At 37.8% G+C, this 17,884-nt stretch overlaps 1 protein-coding gene across 1 annotated transcript in view; it reads right to left on the reverse strand.

Annotated features, from left to right (window-relative positions):
• The window catches only part of LOC308671896 (uncharacterized protein C1orf94), a gene marked incomplete at both ends in the record, with an annotated part of 42,440 nt that extends 27,723 nt beyond the window's left edge, over window positions 1-14,717 (reverse strand). Inside the window, one exon of the mRNA XM_081334379.1 lies at window positions 14,437-14,717. Within this exon, the coding sequence (XP_081190505.1) occupies window positions 14,437-14,717 (281 nt within the window). The remainder of the gene's footprint in view (window positions 1-14,436) is intronic.
• Window positions 14,718-17,884: the final 3,167 nt, after the last annotated feature.

Here is a 17,884-nt window from a genome sequence, read left to right on the forward strand (position 1 = left end):
TAGCATTTATTAACAGATTTTGACAGTACAATTCCCATCAGCTATAACAACAACAAAAAAAAAGAGGTTCAGGGGCAAGTTTAGCCTGGAGGTCGCCCAACCATGCTCTACAGCAGAATCAGAGATGAGTTGGAAATCTCAGCCAGCAGGTGATAAGAGAGTTCTAGCTCTGCTTGATGTAATAGAAAGTGCAAGCAAATAGTATTTTGTGTTAAATGGACAAATGGTTCAACTTTGTGTAATGGAAGCATGTCTCTTCCTAAAGATTTTTAATAGTTTAAAGCTCTCCTGATTTTGCATTTTAAATTATTTGGCCATATTGTAATTGGCTTTTGAATAATAAAGAAGTGCTTTGCAAAGCAATTTGGTATGAGTGAAGATCATCTCCTTGAACATAACAGCAGTTGAGGCTTTTGGAAGCAATCTTTGGGAGAGAAGCTGCGGAATATCTGTTTCTAGCTGGCTTTGTGGGATGAAGTAACTGAAGAAACATTCAGGTGGAGCCTTTCTACACAGAGGTTTCCTCCTCCTCCTCCTCCTCTCTGGTCTAAAACAAATGTTTCCTTTATGCGATGAGGTCACTGCTAAAGGGAAGATCCACCGTCCCTTTGGAAGGTTCTTTGGGCCAACCTGAATGTTCTTCTTGAATGAGCATTGCAACTCAAACTCTATGAGATGCAGAACTATTTTTTTGCTGGTTGTTATTAACTGTTGCTTGTTATTGTGGGATATGTTTGACAGATGTAAGAAGATGAGAAATAAAGGTTCACTTGGAAGCAAACCTATATAGTAACTTGTTGAGGGAGACACAATGGGAGGATGCAACCTGACTATAGCATGGAAAGAGGAGCACCTTCCTTTTCATGAAAATTAGACTTTATCCAGAAAAGTCTAGATTACAATGAAGAATGATAGATGACCTAAGTTAAAGATCCTGTTTTCAACCAGGAGAATTCTGGGACTTCATCTATTTCCCAGAATTTCATCCTGGATATAAGTGCTAACCTGGTATGTAGAATTTAACTATATTTTAACTGTATTTTATCTTGATTGGGATTTCTACTTTTATTCTTTTAAAGATATTTATTTATTAAGATTTTAATGCTGAAAGCTGCCCAGAGTCATTGGCTATGAGACGGGCAGCAAATAAATAAATACATTAAATAATCAAATCCTAGCTAAGAGGAAAAAATGGGAATCAATCTTTCCTATTCTGTCCATTGACATACCACACGATGCAGTGGGCATTTGCTGCTAAGTTTGGGTAGCTGCAGAAGTGTAAGGATACTATTAGTAGTCTGCTTTGCTGCACTACCTTAGACATATTGATAGATGAGCTATATTGGAAACTAAACGGGGGAATGCAATCCTTTTAATTCTCTGGTACCTACTGGGTGTTTTGTTTTGTTTTGTTTTTTGTTACCATTTTGTGGTGTGGGAGCCATCTCAGTTATTCATATTGCCAAAAGTATTGAGTAGGCAGAAAGCTGAGCATGCAGTAAATTCCATAATAAGACTCTTGTGCTTCTTCAAAGGTTGTTCCAAGTTGTTTGTAGGTTTACACTTTACTATACTTTGTAGCTCTATACTTTATAATAATAATATAATAATAAGTTGGAAGGGACCTTGGAGGTCATCTAGTCCAACCCCCTGCTCAGGCAGGAAACCCTATACCATTTCAGACAAATGGCTGGCCAGTCTCTTCTTAAAAACTTCCAGTGTTGGAGCATTCACCGCTTCTGGAGGCAGGTTGTTCCACTGGTTAGTTGTTCTAACTGTCAGGAAGTTTCTCCTTAGTTCTAGGTTGCTTCTCTCCTTGACTAGTTTCCATCCATTGCTTCTTGTCCTGCTTTCAGGTGCTTTGGAGAATAGCTTGACTCCCTCTTCTTTGTGACAGCCCCTGAGATATTGGAACACTGCTATCATGTCACCCCTCACCCTTCTCTTCATTAAACTACACATACCCAATTCCAGCAACGTTTCCCTATATGTTTTAGCCTCCAGTACCCCAATCATGAGCTTGTCGATCGGAAGGTCGGCAGTTTGGCGGGTCGAATCCCGAGTGCCGCGTAGCAGAGTGAGCGCCTGTTACTCGTCCCAGCTTCTGCCCACCTAGCAGTTCGAAAGCATGTAAAAATGCAAGTAGAAAAATAGGGACCACTACGGTGGGAAGGTAACAGCGTTCCGTGCGCCTTTGGCGTCTAGTCATGCCGGCCACATGACCACGGAGATGTCCTCGGACAAGCGCTGGCTCTTCGGCTATGAAACGGAGATGAGCACCGGCCCCTAGAGTCGGAAACGACTAGCACACATGTGCGGGGGAACCTTTACCTTTACCTTTTTACCCCAATCATGTTTGTTGATCTTCTCTGTACTCTTTCTAGAGCAGGGGTGTCAAACTCAATTTCATTGAGGGCCACATCAGCATTACGGTTGCCCTCAGGGGGCCGGGTGGGTGTGGCCAGGGTGGGTGTGGCCTAGTGGGTGGGCATGGCTAGAGTGCATATGGCCTAGTGGGTGGGCATAGCCAGCTCTACATTATTCACATCAAGGGTGTCTATGGGGGCCTGGGCAGGAGTGGGACAGATCTGAGGGTCTCTGGCAGAAGGAGGGTCTCTGGGCCAGGGCCAAGGCAGTGGGGGCCGTTCCCTCACTGTTTCCAGGATGGTTTTGCGGGCCACATGAAACCACTTCACGGGCTGGATCCGGCCCCCGGGGCTTGTGTTTGACATGTCTGTTCTAGAGTCTCGACATCTTTTTTACATCGTGGTGACCAAAACTGGATGCAGTATTCCAGGTGTGGCCTTACCAAGGCATTGTAAAGTGGTATTAGTACTTCACGTGATCTTGATTCTATCCCTGTGTTAATACAGCCTAGCACTGTGTTGGCTTTTTTGGCAGCTGCAGCACACTGCTGGCTCATATTGAAGTGATTGTCCTCTAGGACTCCGAGATCTCTCTCACAGTTACTACTATTGAGCAAGGTACCACCTATACTATACCTGTGCATTTGATTTTTCCTGCCTAAATGTAGAATCTTACTTTTTTCACAATTGAATTTCATTTTGTTAGATAGTGCCCAGTGTTCAAGTCTGTCCAGATCCTCCTGTATCTTAAGCCTATCTTCTGGAGTATTGGCTATTCCTGCCAGCTTGGTGTCATCTGCAAATTTTATGAGTTCCCCATCTATCCCCTCATCCAAATCGTTGATGAAGATGTTGAAGAGCACTGGGCCCAGAACAGAGCCCTGGGGCATCCCACTACAGACTTCCTTCCTTGTAGATGCAGTTCCATTGAGGACCACACGCTGAGTACGGCCTGTCAGCCAGCTACAAATCCATCGGGTGGTGATGCTATCTAACCCACATTTTTCTATCTTATCAAGTAGTAGGTTGTGATCTACTTTATCAAATGTAATTTACTGAAGTCCAAGTAAATTATATCTACAGCATTCCTCTGGTCCACTAGTTTTGTCACTTGGTCAAAGAATGCAATAAGATTTGTCTGGCATGATCTGTTTTTGACAAACCCATGTTAGCTTTTAGTGATAACTTTGTTTGCATCAAGGTGTTCGCTGATTTGTTGTTTGATTATCTTTCCAGAATCTTCCCAGGTATTGAGGTGAGGCTGATAGGTCTGTAGTTTCCTGGATCTATTTTTCCCCGTTTTTGAATATGGGAACTACATCAGCTCTCTTCCAGTCCTCTGGTAGTTCCCTACTTTGCCAGACCAATGAAGTGTATAGTTTATACATATTCAGGGAAAGCTTTTGAAGCAGTTGTGCAAGTGTGTCAAATATTATAACATTTTTTCATTCTTGCTAAAAGGTTTTGCTGAGCAACTTCTTTGCACAGATCCTGAATTACATGTGTCCTGAACTATCTTTCTCTGACTTAATATGAGTTCCGCAAACTAGCCAGATTTTTCTTGAAATTGCGAACAAATATTTAAAGTTAGATATTTTTTTACTTCATTCAGACCTGATGAAAATGAAAAATGAACTACCATGCTGTCCATATCTTGAAGGGGGTAAAAAAGAAAAAAAGAAATCCCAGTTATCATCCAGTGAGGCATGAGATTAAATTTCATTGAATAAAATGAAAAGGATTCTTACTTTCTCATTTTATAATTTTCTGACCTTAGAAGCACAAGTATACATTGTAGATGCCCTCAATTCATTATGGTTCCTCTAAATCAAGATCAAGGTCCTACCCCACACTTTCCTGCCGAATATAGAATGTGTCCCTTCAATTTATCATCTGTAGTAGCATTTAGGGCCAAGATTACACCTTGTGTATACCATGATCTGGTGGCCTTTAATTATTTCAACATATTGACTTATGCAAATGATCTGCTTCAAGTTCAATTTGAAAGGACTTTGGAATCTTTTTAACAAATAAAGATTTGTTTTCTTAGCTCAAGGTATTTTCTGTTGCTTAGTGTGAGGGTTTTCTTTTTTTCTTTTAAATTCTCATAGTTACAAAGGGATAAAATTTAAGAAATGTATTCATCTATTTCTGTGCTGAGGTGATATTTCATTACATTAAGGTTAAAATGTCCTATCATTTAACATTAGGAATCTTTTCTGGTTGCATTTTTCCCTCACCTCACTGGTTCTAAAAGTAATGTTTTCTTCATGGGTCAGTATATTGTGGGAACAGTCATGGATGATAAGCCAGGAGCCTCAATCTGAAGTCATCACAAATGCCACATGAAGATTAGTTCATTAATCTGAGGAGTGGAATGCTGAAGCCATTTTGTACATTGATAGAAATGTCTCCAGCAAGTTGAAAGCAAAGAATATCACAGCATGCCATTAAACATAAATGTATTCAATATTTTTTTAAAAAAACCCATTTATTGTGAAACAGATATTTCACTTTGGCCACAAAGTTGACAGCAATTTTTAAGAGCCTTGGTGGAGCAGTGGGCTAATGCCTCCTTAAGTAACACCAGCTGCCTGCAATTAGTGCAGGTTTGCATCCCACCAGGCTCAAGGTTGACTCAGCCTTCCATCCTTCCGAGGTAGGTAAAATGAGGACCCAGATTGTTGGGGGCAATAAGCTGACTTTGTAATAATGCCGCTTGGGGTGTGTGTGAAAGCCCTAATAAGCAGGCATATACATAGAATGAAGGCTACTGCTAAGCTTGTAAGCCGCCCTGAGTCTTCGGAGAAGGGCGGGATATAAATGGAATTAAAATAAATAAAATAAATTACCTGGAAATATTTGGTTTTATTACTATGTTTATATGTAATGATATATTTTAGGAAACCTATTCCACTAAGAACTGCCCAAATCTTACTTTTTCTTTTTTCTCTCTCTCTCCTTGCTGAGCAGATCTTCCTTCCTTCCTTCCTTCCTTCCTTCCTTCCTTCCTTCCTTCCTTCCTTCCTTCCTTCCTTCCTTCCTTCCTTCCTTCCTTCCTTCCTTCCTTCCTTTGACAATGATGCTGCTTGGTATAAGAGGCTATGAGAACTGCATGGCCAGCTGACTAAAACCTGAGAAATCAGCCAAGCTAGGTCAAGATGAGGCATTAGGCACTTGTGCCATGATGTTCTTCTCCCTGGAGTACTTCCTTTCCTGTTTTTCTATGTGATGTTTCATGTGTTGGCCTTACAGAACAATTTAATAATAGAATAATATTATAAATATGAAACGGTGTAGGGTTTCCTGCCTGAGCAGGGGGTTGGACTAGAAGACCTCAAAGGTCCCTTCCAAAAACAACAACAATAATAACAACAACCATCATCATCATCATCATCTAGACATAGTAGATCACTACATATACCTTGGCCAATGGATCTCAATGGAAGGTGATACAATAAAGGAAATTGAATGGAACGTTAAATGTGGTTGGCAGGCATTTGGCAAGCTAAATGTAATTTTCAAGAACAAACTCCCCCGATGCCTGAAGAGAAAAGTTTTTGATCAGTGTGAACTACCTGCTCTAACATATGCCAGTGAAACATGGACACTAGCCTCACAATCTATACAAAAGCTATGAGTGGTACGAAGAGCTATGGAAAGATATATGCTCAGTATTACAAGACAAGATAGACCCGCATGTGAATTAGAGAACAAATGAAAGTATAAGATATCATCAAGAGAGTCAAAGAATTGAAGTAGAAATGAGCTGGTCACAGAGCAAGAAGAACTGATGGCAGGTGGACTGAACCAGTCATAGAATGGATCCCACTTGATAAAAAGCATCCAGGAAAGAGAGCTAAAACAAGATGGATTGACGACATCAGCGAGTATTGCGGGCCCAATTGGCAAAAGAAAGCTCAGGACCATATTGGTTGGAAACATGCAGAAGAGGCCTTCATCCTGCGGTGGATAGACAATGATTAAAATGATGGATAATAGTGTAATAATATAATAGCTGCTACAAAATATTGTTGCTTGCAAAAGGAAATTACTTGGTAGAGTTTGAGGCCCCTATGGTAATCCTGTGATGTATTTGTTTTGAGCATAGTGTGTTCCATGAACACAGAAATTCTCTTCATCTAAATTGGTTTTAGAATTCAGCATATTGTATTAACTCATTCAAAGATTAAAATAGGATGTTCAGAGACACAGGGTTAGAGACAGGCTGTGCAAAAATTCAGTTCAAAATTTCACTTATAAAATGATTGAGGTGAATCTATATATTGAGTTAACTCAGGCTGAATTATGAAACTGAATCAAAGTTTTTCTGTCTCCCCAATGACTCAATGGGTGTTTTGTTGATCTAAAGGTAAAAGATAAATGACATGCAATTTATTCCCTGCAATGGGATGTCTGCATGATTAATACTAACTTTATGCCTCTTGTTCCTGATCCCTTTGTCTCATCAGTTGGATCAACAGTGATGGATTTTGATAGGGTAGGGGCAGCCCCCTTCCCTTGGATTGTGTTTTCTTCTTTGTATAGCCTTGGGCCAGTAACAAGAGCTGAAAAGTTCAAATAAGAGTGGGAAAACTCTTGACAAATGCTTCCACTATTTTTATTTTTCCCCAAAAGTTTCAGCAAGGGACAGTTTGAAATCTGATGAGAAGATGAAGGCTGTAGCCTTAATGATTAATTAAGGCAGAGAAATAAATGAGTAATTTTCTACAGGAAATTAAAAACCGATAAATATTAGTTTTTCATGGGGAAAACTCTTCCTTAATGGTATCTTGAATGAAAAGACCCCCGGAAGGTATTTCCTTGGAATTTCTTTCTTTAGATTTAAATGATGAAAAGAAAGTGTAAAAAGATTACAAGGGGCTGGAAACAGAGGAGTGTACAAGATATGCCATTCATTTGATATGCATTTGCTTTTTTTTTCTAAACAAGTGCAAGGAGCTCATATTCTGATATTACAGATCTCTGTGGAATTTTCTTCTTTCAAATATTTTTAAATCAAAATGTCTTCAAACTGATGGGGAGAAAAGGAGAATTCTGTAGCAAAATGTTTTCTAAGATATTTGTGCTTGGAGTTTTTTGTTTAAGATGGGGCAGAATCACGGAAGAATATAGGATTAGAAATTTTTCACTCACTTTTTTAGCTACAAAACTATAATTTTTACTTGTTTCTGTTTCAAAGTAAGACAAACTATATTGCACTTTTAGGTAATTGCACTGCCTTTTTCTTCTAAGTACAGTTGGAAAAAAACCTTGAAGGGTGAAAAAAGAGTGAAAAAGGCTGCACATTAACTAATAGTGTAGATTGCTCAAGTGGTTTGAACAATTTATTTCTATTGTAGTACAATTAAGTGACAAGCAATGGACAATTTTTGAAATTTAAATTAGTTTTCAATCTAGAATGAAAATTGGAATTCGGGGTTGGCAACAAGTTTAGTATTGGAGCTACCTGAAACTTGGGCTGAGAATTATCTGATGAGGTACATCCTAACTTCTGGACCAGTTTTTAGGATTCTCCAAACCTATCCACTGCCATTAGGTATATTCAAGTAATTTTCCATCATTTGATGTCATACCAGAATTACATAGTCTTGGTTAATGCTTTGAATTGTACCACCAAATGCAAGACTGCCACAAACTACCATGGGGTATCTTCACAGTCTTAGTAAGTGTAGGCAAGCTTTTAGAAACATATTCTTCCCTTTGCACTGTTTATTCTCAGAAACTTTGTCTTAGTGGCTCTAGGAAGGTAGAAACTCTTGCCCATATCTTCCCTATTTTATGATATTCTGAGGCATGCTTTGATCTTCCCCCTTATTCCCAAATTTGAGGACCAGATAAATTGTAGATACATTATCTTTTACAGGATTTTTTAGTTACATTTCAAGTTGCAAAACATTTTAACAAGCCATACAGTTCTGCAAAACTTACTCTTGGATATGTTGCCTTATTGTTACATAATACTTTTGGGAAATGGGTTTTCAGTAGCAATTTCTTTATTTGTAATGCTGATCCATGTAATAAAGGAGAAATAATATCACATCAGTGTTCCAGAGCTAGTAGAAAAGTGAGCATCAACAAATGTTTTATAAATCTAAGAGAGTGCAATACTTTTCCTCCTGCCATTGTCCAGCACATTTTAGACCCTTCATTTTTTACCAAAAGTAAATCAACAGAGGGATATTATAATAATTACATATACTATTCAGGGGTTGAATTTTCATCTTGAAATATTTCAACTTTGAAACACCTGTTTCAATTCTTTCGGATTCAAAACAAAATGCATCTTGACCTCAAAACAAAGCAAATCATTTTGAAATAATGCTTAGTTATTTCAAATGGCATCATTCTGAATGTCCCAGTCATAAAAAAATAAATCTCAAAATAGGTCATTTTAACCCTGAACTGGCATTTTTAAATGACCTGAAAACTGTATATTCTGAAACTTGAGTTTGGGCTTAGAAGTCAGTTAGCTTCCATTACTGAGAATGGACCTGAATCTGGGTTTCCCCATTTCTAGTCTATTACTTTATCACTATTCAACACTAGCTCTCTTTGGACTATTCTGATGTTTCCTGATTTGTGAATAATAATATAATATAATAATATAATATAATATAATATAATAACATAATATAATAATATAATATAATATAATATAATATAATATAATATAATATAATATAATATAATATAATATAATAATAAATATAATAAATATAATATAATATAATATAATATAATATAATATAATATAATATAATATAATATAATATAATGTAATATAATAATATAATAATATAATATAATATAATATAATATAATATAATATAATATAATATAATATAATATAATATAATATAATATAATATAATATAATATAATATAATATAATATATATGTAGCATTTTGTCTATTGAAATAATAACTGTATATTGAGTATGCAAAGTGTTATAGGAAGAACAACAGATTTTAGATTTTAAAATCATGTCTTTGTTGTGTTTATAAATAACTCAAGGCAGAAGCATACATATTTCTCCTTCCTCCTCCTGTTTTCCCCAAAACAACAATCCTGTGATGGAATGGGACAACTTGCTGCAGCCAACTCATCTTGGCCAACTTGCCACGGCCATCTCATGGCAGACCACTTGCTGTGAGACAACTCATTTTTGGACAACTCACCACAGGACAATTCCATATGGGATAACTCAACATGATAAATATTATGTACCACTGTTTTTGAACATTATTTCTATTGACAAAAATGGAAATAAGGTAGAAGAAACAGTGGTGAATAACCTTTGTTGCTTTGAGTTATCCTGCATGGATTGTCCTGCAGAGAGTTGTTCAACGGTGAGTTGGCTATGGTGAGATGGCTACAGTGAGATGGCCGTGCCAGGTTGGCTATGGAAAAATGACTGTGGCAAGTTAACAGCAGTGAGAAAGCCATGACAAGTTGGGAATGGCAAGTTGTCCTTTGAACTGAGTTGGACTAGGAGAGAGGGTCTGCCCCAAAGTCACCAAACTAGCTTTCATGTCTATAACAGGACTAAAACTCACCATCTACTGGTGTTTGGCCCAAAGTCACCCAGCTGGCTTTCATGCCTAAGGCAGGACTGGAACTCATGGTCTTCTGTGATTGGCCAAAGTCACCCAAGTAGAATAGAACTCACAACTGCCTCACATATGGTAATTTTTTAGCACTGCATTTTCTGCTTTTATGACTACAGTAGGAGCTCTGCAGAACAGAAATATTTCCCATTTTAACGTGGAGATGGCAGGAATTGGATTGAGGAACTTGTACAAAGAACATAGATCTTCTTCCCCTAAGCTGTAAATGTTTCATACTACACTTGCATTATTGCTTATTGCATTCATATTTTATCATTCCTCCAATGTATTAGGAATAACATGCATACTCCTGGCCTCTAGAGAATTAAGTAGATTCACCGAAGGCAGATGGCTATGATTTCATTTTGCTAAACAGCTCCATACTTTTTGAATTATTCAGGTCTGCTTTTAGATAAGCTGATGGCAGCTGTTGCCAAAAGAGAAGCATCTCTAATCATTAGGGTTAGGGGGGAAAATGTTTGGGTCACTTTTCAATATAAATGTTAGACTTCCTGAGCTAATGTACAAAGTGGAATGCAAATGTCTTCATTTTTCACACTTCTCCAAATTCTGTCATGCAATGCTTTCATTAAAAAAAACCACATATAAAGTGCACACATTATGGGAAAGGTCTGTGAAAGTCCAGTATTAAAAGCAAATTGCTTGGAAAAATAATGTGCATATTAGAGAAGAACTTATTCAAGAATGCATTTTCATGAAGACTTTTTAAAAAAATACAAACTGATGCGGAAAGAACATATTCAGTCATTGTCCCAAAGGCAACTGGACTTTCTTGTTTTGGGTTTTGGTTTTTTGAAAATCTTTCACTTCTCATCCAACAAGCTTCTTCAGTTCAAACTGAATGGTAGGGAATGAATGAAAAAAATTCTTGTGTGAGAAGCAAATATGCAAATATGCATGTGTTTCTATGTAATGCAGAATGTTGATAAACAGAGTAACACAAACACCATTTAAAAATTGATTATACATATTTTAATCATGGTGTTACCACAATCTAAACATATTTACCTAATCTATATCAGTGGCTAAAATGTACAGCTTAAATATGAAGAGGAAAATTCAATATAGTTTTCTTGCTGTTTCGGGTGGAAAAAAAAATTCTTCACTTTAATGATCATCAGTATTTCCACGTTGCTTATCAGATCAAGGGAAGTCTCAAAAACATTTGTAAATATATTTGGACAGATTTTATCAATTTGCATACTTACGGTATATATTAGAATATATGTATTGTTGTACCCTGTTCTTCTTAATAAACTGCCTAATCAATGCAGTTCCCTAATGCTTAGATGATCATATTCAGGGATAGATAAATGTATTTTGCATTATAAAAATCTGGAAATCGTTAAAGGGAAGCTACAATTTATTTCACATATAGACTTAGAAAGAATTTGATAAATTCTTTATACCAAAACAATATTAAACTCTCCCCAAATTCTAGCTTATTTGTGCCCGGGTAAAACAGCAAGTTCTACATTTGCCTACCCCAAGACTAGATTAGTTATTTTGGCATTAAGGCAGAAGATCTGATGGGATGTTTCCTCCTCCTAGATAGTAAAAATGTACAGCAGAAATGATTTAACAATTCATTGCCCAATCAATTGTCCAAGGCAGTTGACTGATTCTACTGAAGTGTACACCACACACATATACGTTATCTGAGCAACACTATTAGCGTTCAACATCCTGTTCAGCAGGATAACTCCACATCTTTCTGTTTAATGGTCACTTACAAATTTATTCATACTTTTTTTTGCTTTATGACTGTTCTCAAAGATATCTATTTTATTGGAATTTTGACAAAATTTCTTGCCTGTCTCCTCAGATATTCCTTATAATGCTCCTCTATAAGTTTCATTCATTTTCCTCTATGAAAGACTTATTTTGCTTCTTTTTTAATTTAAGACCTGTACTGATGCATCCTCTAGCTGCTTGCATAATCTCAGACATGGATTTATGTCAACATGAGGCTGTAAACTGCTGTGAAAGCATTTGCAAGTTGGGTAGAATGTCCATTACATTAGAAGAATCACATTTGTAATTCTTTTTTAATCTTGTTCATTGTGCTTTTTGATCCTTTCCATTAATTGCATTAATTCCATTAAGACATTGCTTTTCTATGATTCCAGAGAAAAATTAAATCAAAATTATCAAACAATCTGAATTGGATACACACACTCACTTGTGCACAGATCCCCCCAGAGTGTCAGGAAAAACTTCCAAAGTTGGGGAGATAAATTATCTACTACTCATTTGATTGTTTGATGTTCGGTTTTGTTCGTTTGTGTGTTTTGGTAGAGGGATTGCAAAAGCTATTTGACTACTAAAAATGAAAGATATATGACATACTTCTCTTTTAAACAAGAAACCATTCTCGGTATATCAGAATTGCCTATAAATTAGGTGGCCTATTTGTTTTCTCTAGATTTTCTTGAGTGGTTTTTAATGTTATTTTTATTTTATTCATTATAAAAGCATTCTCCCACTTTCCATTAAAAGTAATCCCCAAATGACATACAATACAACAGAACCAATAAAATGGTAAAAAAAAATATCACACTACTTAAAGCCTAAAAAATAGCATCATAAAAGCAAGAGCAATATACTAAATGACCAAGAAACATAAGTTCAACCAATAGCTTGGTCAGATAAATAGCTTTACAGCTGACGCTAAAAGCTAAGAAGATTCCACATCAAGTGTAACTGAACAGGGAGACTATTTTACAGTTGGGGCACTTTTATCGAAATTATTCTCTATTTAGGTGTGAATGTTTATGCATTTGATAACAAAGTATTTCTTCTGGGTGGGAAGGCAAGAGAAAAAGTGATTGTGAAATATTCAGGTTCCAAGCTATGTATTCTGATTTTTTGCATTCAGTGTTTATGATTATTGTAAAACTTCCTTAAAAAGGTTTACCTGCATCCTATTTTTTTTCCTAAATGAAATAATAATATTGGATTGTTTAAAATTAGGTATTTTTTTTATCCCACCATCATTATTTTTATAGAAGCCAGGGAGGCAAACATAGCTAATAAACTTTCCTTCTCCTATTTTTCTCCACAACAACCCTCTGAGGTGAGTTTATTTTTATTTATTTATTTATTATTGGGACTTATATGCCGCCCTATCTCCCGAAGGACTCAGGGCGGCTAACAACAATAACATACAATAAATACAGAAGTTAAGATAAAATTAAAATTAAAGGCCTCTGTACAATAAAATTAAAATTAAAATAAATTAAAATTAGAGTTAAAAAATTAAAAACATAATTAAAATCCCTGTCAGTCCAGGTCAGCCAGGTGGAAAAGGAGTGTTTTGAGGCCGCGGCGAAAGGACTGGAGATCTTGGGCCATCCGAAGCTCATGGGGGAGCTGGTTCCACAGGGCTGGCGCTCCCACAGAGAAGGCTCTCCCCCTGGGGGTCGCCAGCTGACATTGTCTAGCCGACGGTACCCTGAGGAGGCCTTCTCTGTGTGAGCGTACTGGGTGATGGGAATTCGTTCCCGGCAGCAGATGGTCCTGCAAGTATCCCAGGCCTAAGCCATGTAGGGCTTTAAAGGTAAGTACCAGCACCTTAAATCTCACCCGGAGGGCAACCGGTAACCAATGCAGCTCACGCAGGAGGGGTGTAATATGGGAGTATCGGGATGCTCCCATCACTACCCGTGCAGCCACACTCTGCACCAGCTGAAGCCTCCGGGTGGTCTTTAAGGGCAGCCCCATGTAGAGAGCATTGCAGTAACTATACGGGAGGTAACGAGTGCGTGGGTGACTGTGCGTAGGGCATCTCGGTCCAGAAAGGGGCGCAACTGGCGTACCAGGCGAATCTGGGCAAAGTTGGGCTATAGGGAATGACTGGTCCAAAGTCATCCAACCAACTTTCATATTTAAGATAGGACTAGAACTCGCAGCTCCCTGGTTATTGATTCAAAGTTACCCAGACAGCTTTCTTATCTATGGCAGAATTAGAACTCACTGTCTCATTATTGGCTTAAAGTTACCTAGCCAGTATTCATGCCTAGAGTTGGACTGCAACACCATCTCCTGATATCAAACCAGGTTCCTTAACCACTAGACCAAACTAGCTCTACAATAGGTATTCTGAATTACATTCACCATGACTGTTTATTTATCATTCAGTTTAGTCATTCTTTGAAGGGTCCATAAGTTGAGGCTCCAGGGATTATTACTCAACTGTCTATCACAACTATTGTGGACACACCAAGTGAAATCCTTTCAGGCCCCCAATGGCTCTGTTTAGGGTTTTATAAAAAAAAATATGCCTCTTTTTTCCCAACTCAGTCATTGTATGAGATCTCTAGTTAGGTAAATCTTCTACAGGACAATATCTTTGGAAAGAAGTCTATTCTCATTTTATTAAAAAAAGCATTTTTTAAAAAATAACAAAAACACTCACTCTTTTTGAGAACTGTTGTGAGTACTACTGCTGTCTTCTTGTAGTAGAGCCTCTGAAGAGGTGATAGGGTGACAGCTAACCTGCAGAAGAGGTGATGAAGATTTGGGCTGTAGTTCCTCAGGGAGACCTTGGACTCTCTTCCAGATCTCATGGCAAGCTTTATCCAAACTGTCCTGGGGAGTGTTGTGGTGGATCCAGATATGTCTTGGGAATGGGCCTAGAGGGAAAGGGCCTTTGGGGTTGACTGCTGAACACTGAATATTGCTCCTACTTGTCAGCATTTCACTTTGAACATCAAGAAGCAGGAAGAAAATTTTTACAAAATAGGAGAGTGGGCCATAAACTTTTTCTGTTGTGTGTACATGTTCGTTAATATAGTGTGACTTTTTTCAGATGGCCTAGAATGGAATGCATAGCAACAAACCTGGGTAGCCAAGTAACCATGGAATACTTGTAGGAAGCCAACTGATCAGGACAGCAACTGGATTTAGTCATATTGAGCCACAAAGATCTAGCAAAAAGGGGAAGGTGATATTATGTTGTCTCTGAAGAAGCATAAAATACATATAGAGGCTGAAACTAGGTTTACTTCCTGCAGCTATATATATCTAGAGCAGGGGTGTCAAACTGCTGGCCCGTGGGCCGGATGCATCATCCGGAAGCCGCACCCACCCCATTGCCGTTAATGGCAAAACCGTCCTGATACATTGTGCAATGTCACGTGACATCACAAGTTTGACATGTCTGATCTAGAACATCTACTTGCAATCAAAGGTATTTTTTCCCTTTTTTGGTTTCCCTTTTGATGGTTTCCAAATAAAAAATATTAGATGCCTACTATATACTCAGAGAAATGATCCATCAAATTAGTCTTGACTATTCTTATTTACTATTACTGTTCATCTACACTCTGCAGTTAGAAATAAATAGAAGAAAGTCAGGGTTGAGGACTAGAGTGTTTGCTATGTACAGATGTAAACAAATATTAAAAAAGAAAAAAATGAAAGGGATGGATGTGAGTTTATTGATAACTTTTTTGGTGATGAGTTAAGCCAAACTCTTCATGAAGATATTCTGAGAAGAAAAGTGGAACCAACAAAATCTATTTTTCAGCGGCTTTCAAGGGGCAGTGGTCATTTCTTTAAAATGACCACCATAGTTGTGCCTTTAAGCAAAGATGGAGTGAAATCCAGATTGACAAATTACAAGTAGCTTAGTAAGGCATCATGCTCCAGAAGACCAGACAGGTCACATTATTCAAGTTCATCCAACTTCCTAGTTACAGGTCTTGAAATAGGAAGACAGCAACTCAAGGCATGAAAAAAATAATTTTGTATGCTTATTTAAAAAAAAACAAAAAGATATGCTCTTTAATGAAGTTCATATTCAATTGTATTTGGAAGTACCCTCTTTGCAATTCTGCCTTTAATGATGATGATAACTTTATTGTCACTTTGAATGTACACCAATCGGCATACATCAAAATGAAATTTTGTTGCATACAGTTCTCAAAGGGTCACCGCCTCCAATATATACTCCTTGTTCGTGGCCCGCTCAAATTTCACATTGTCCATTTTAGTCTCTAGGGAGGGAACGATGGCAAACAGGACAGATGGAAATGGGGCTCCATGTGGATTAGCCCTCAAGTTAGCTTGTATTCTGACAACCTCGCCTTCTTTCCTTTTTCTGATCCTGACTCTTCCACCTTTTCCTTAAAGAGGCCTTGCTTCTTTTCGCCCCTGCAGCACGCTGCTGCCGCTGCCACCAGCTCCTCCAAAAGCCTCTCTCTCTTCCTCTGGGCCTGCCGACAGCCTCATCCAGTTCCTTTGCTCCATAAGCTCCAGGTCCTCTCCTCCTCTGCCTCCTCTGGAAACAGCCCTGATTTGCAATACAATCCATCACTAGGCCAGCAGTCAGATCTTGCTGCTGGTAGAACAAATTCAAACAGCGCCAACAACTTTTAACGGTCTCACCAACAGTTCCAAAACAACTAGAAACTCGCTAGGCCAGCAAAGATTGTCGGTCGTATGTCATATGTTACCTTAGTTCCACCATGTTGCTCAAACACATTAAAATCTTCCTGATCATGTGGCCTATAGCCCTTACTATCCCTCCCAAAACTATTCGCCTTCAAGAGCCAATGCAGCCACAGCCATTCCAGGCGCCGCCATCTTAGAACATGTTTAGATTTTTTTTTTGTTCAGAATATACTGTTTTGTTCAGGATACACTACTCCCTAATTAGTCAACTATTTTTTAAACAAATATCAAACTATTTTAAATTAAATGCTTAGGGTGGGGCCTCTCTATCAAAGATGGCATACATAGCCATCAACATCGTGTGGCTTTATGTGTCAGAGAAGAATCTGACTTCAAAACTAGAGTTTTTATGAGAAACAAATTATGTCAAATGAGCTAACCTAGGTTCTTATTTGTAACAATTCAGAATTAAGTCCCATGTGTCTTGACATTCTATCTATCTATCTATCTATCTATCTATCTATCTATCTATCTATCTATCTATCATCTATCTATCTGTCTATCTATCTATCTATCTATCTATCTATCTATCTATCTATCTATCTATCTATCTATCTATCTATTTGTGATTTCAAGCCAGTGTTGACTCTTGACAACTCCCTGAACAAGTCCCTATAGTTTTCTTGGCAAGATTTTCATAAGTAGCTTGGTTCCTAGGGCTGAGAAAGACTGACCTAAGGCTTTATGTATAAAACAAAACTAGAGCTCACAGTCTTCTGGTTTCCAGCCCAGTGCCTTAACCCAGGGGTCCCCAACTCCTGGTCTATAGACCAGCACCAGTCCATGGCATGCCATGGTCCGTACAAACAAGTGAAGCCCCATCCACAGGATGCAGGCAGCACACAAAACCATGCCCCCTGGCCTACAAAAAAAACCCTCTCTCCATGGAAATGGTCCCTGGTGCCCAAAATGTTGAGGACCTCTGCCTTAACTACTACACCAAACTGTCTCTCATAAATATATAACATGCATATATAATGGTTACTCTTAATAGCAATTCAGACCAAACAAAGATCAAATCTGCATATCATACTAAGCATAATGCTTTAAAACAGGTGAATCCAACAATCCATTGTGGTTTAATATGGTCTGTGTGAACCTAGGCAATATAATATGCAACCAATAACAATACTTACAAATCATGGCTTCATGCAGCCTTTAAATCCAGCTACAGGCTACAGAACAGTAAGTTCTATTGATTTCAAGAGGACTTAAATAAATTTACAATGGATTACAATTTACAATTTGTTATTTTTATTTGTACTCATCTCATGCAGGGAAAGCTATTCACAGGACTCAAGTAATTTTAATTGGTAAAATTGAACCTCAAGCAGAGGAGGGAAATGTCATATTGTTCCCAACTTAAAAGCATAAAAGTTTGGACACATTCCTGGGCAACTGTGTTCCTC

This window comes from Vipera berus (assembly GCF_964194415.1).
Source record: "Vipera berus genome assembly, chromosome: 9".
In the NCBI taxonomy this organism is placed as follows: domain Eukaryota; kingdom Metazoa; phylum Chordata; class Lepidosauria; order Squamata; family Viperidae; genus Vipera; species Vipera berus.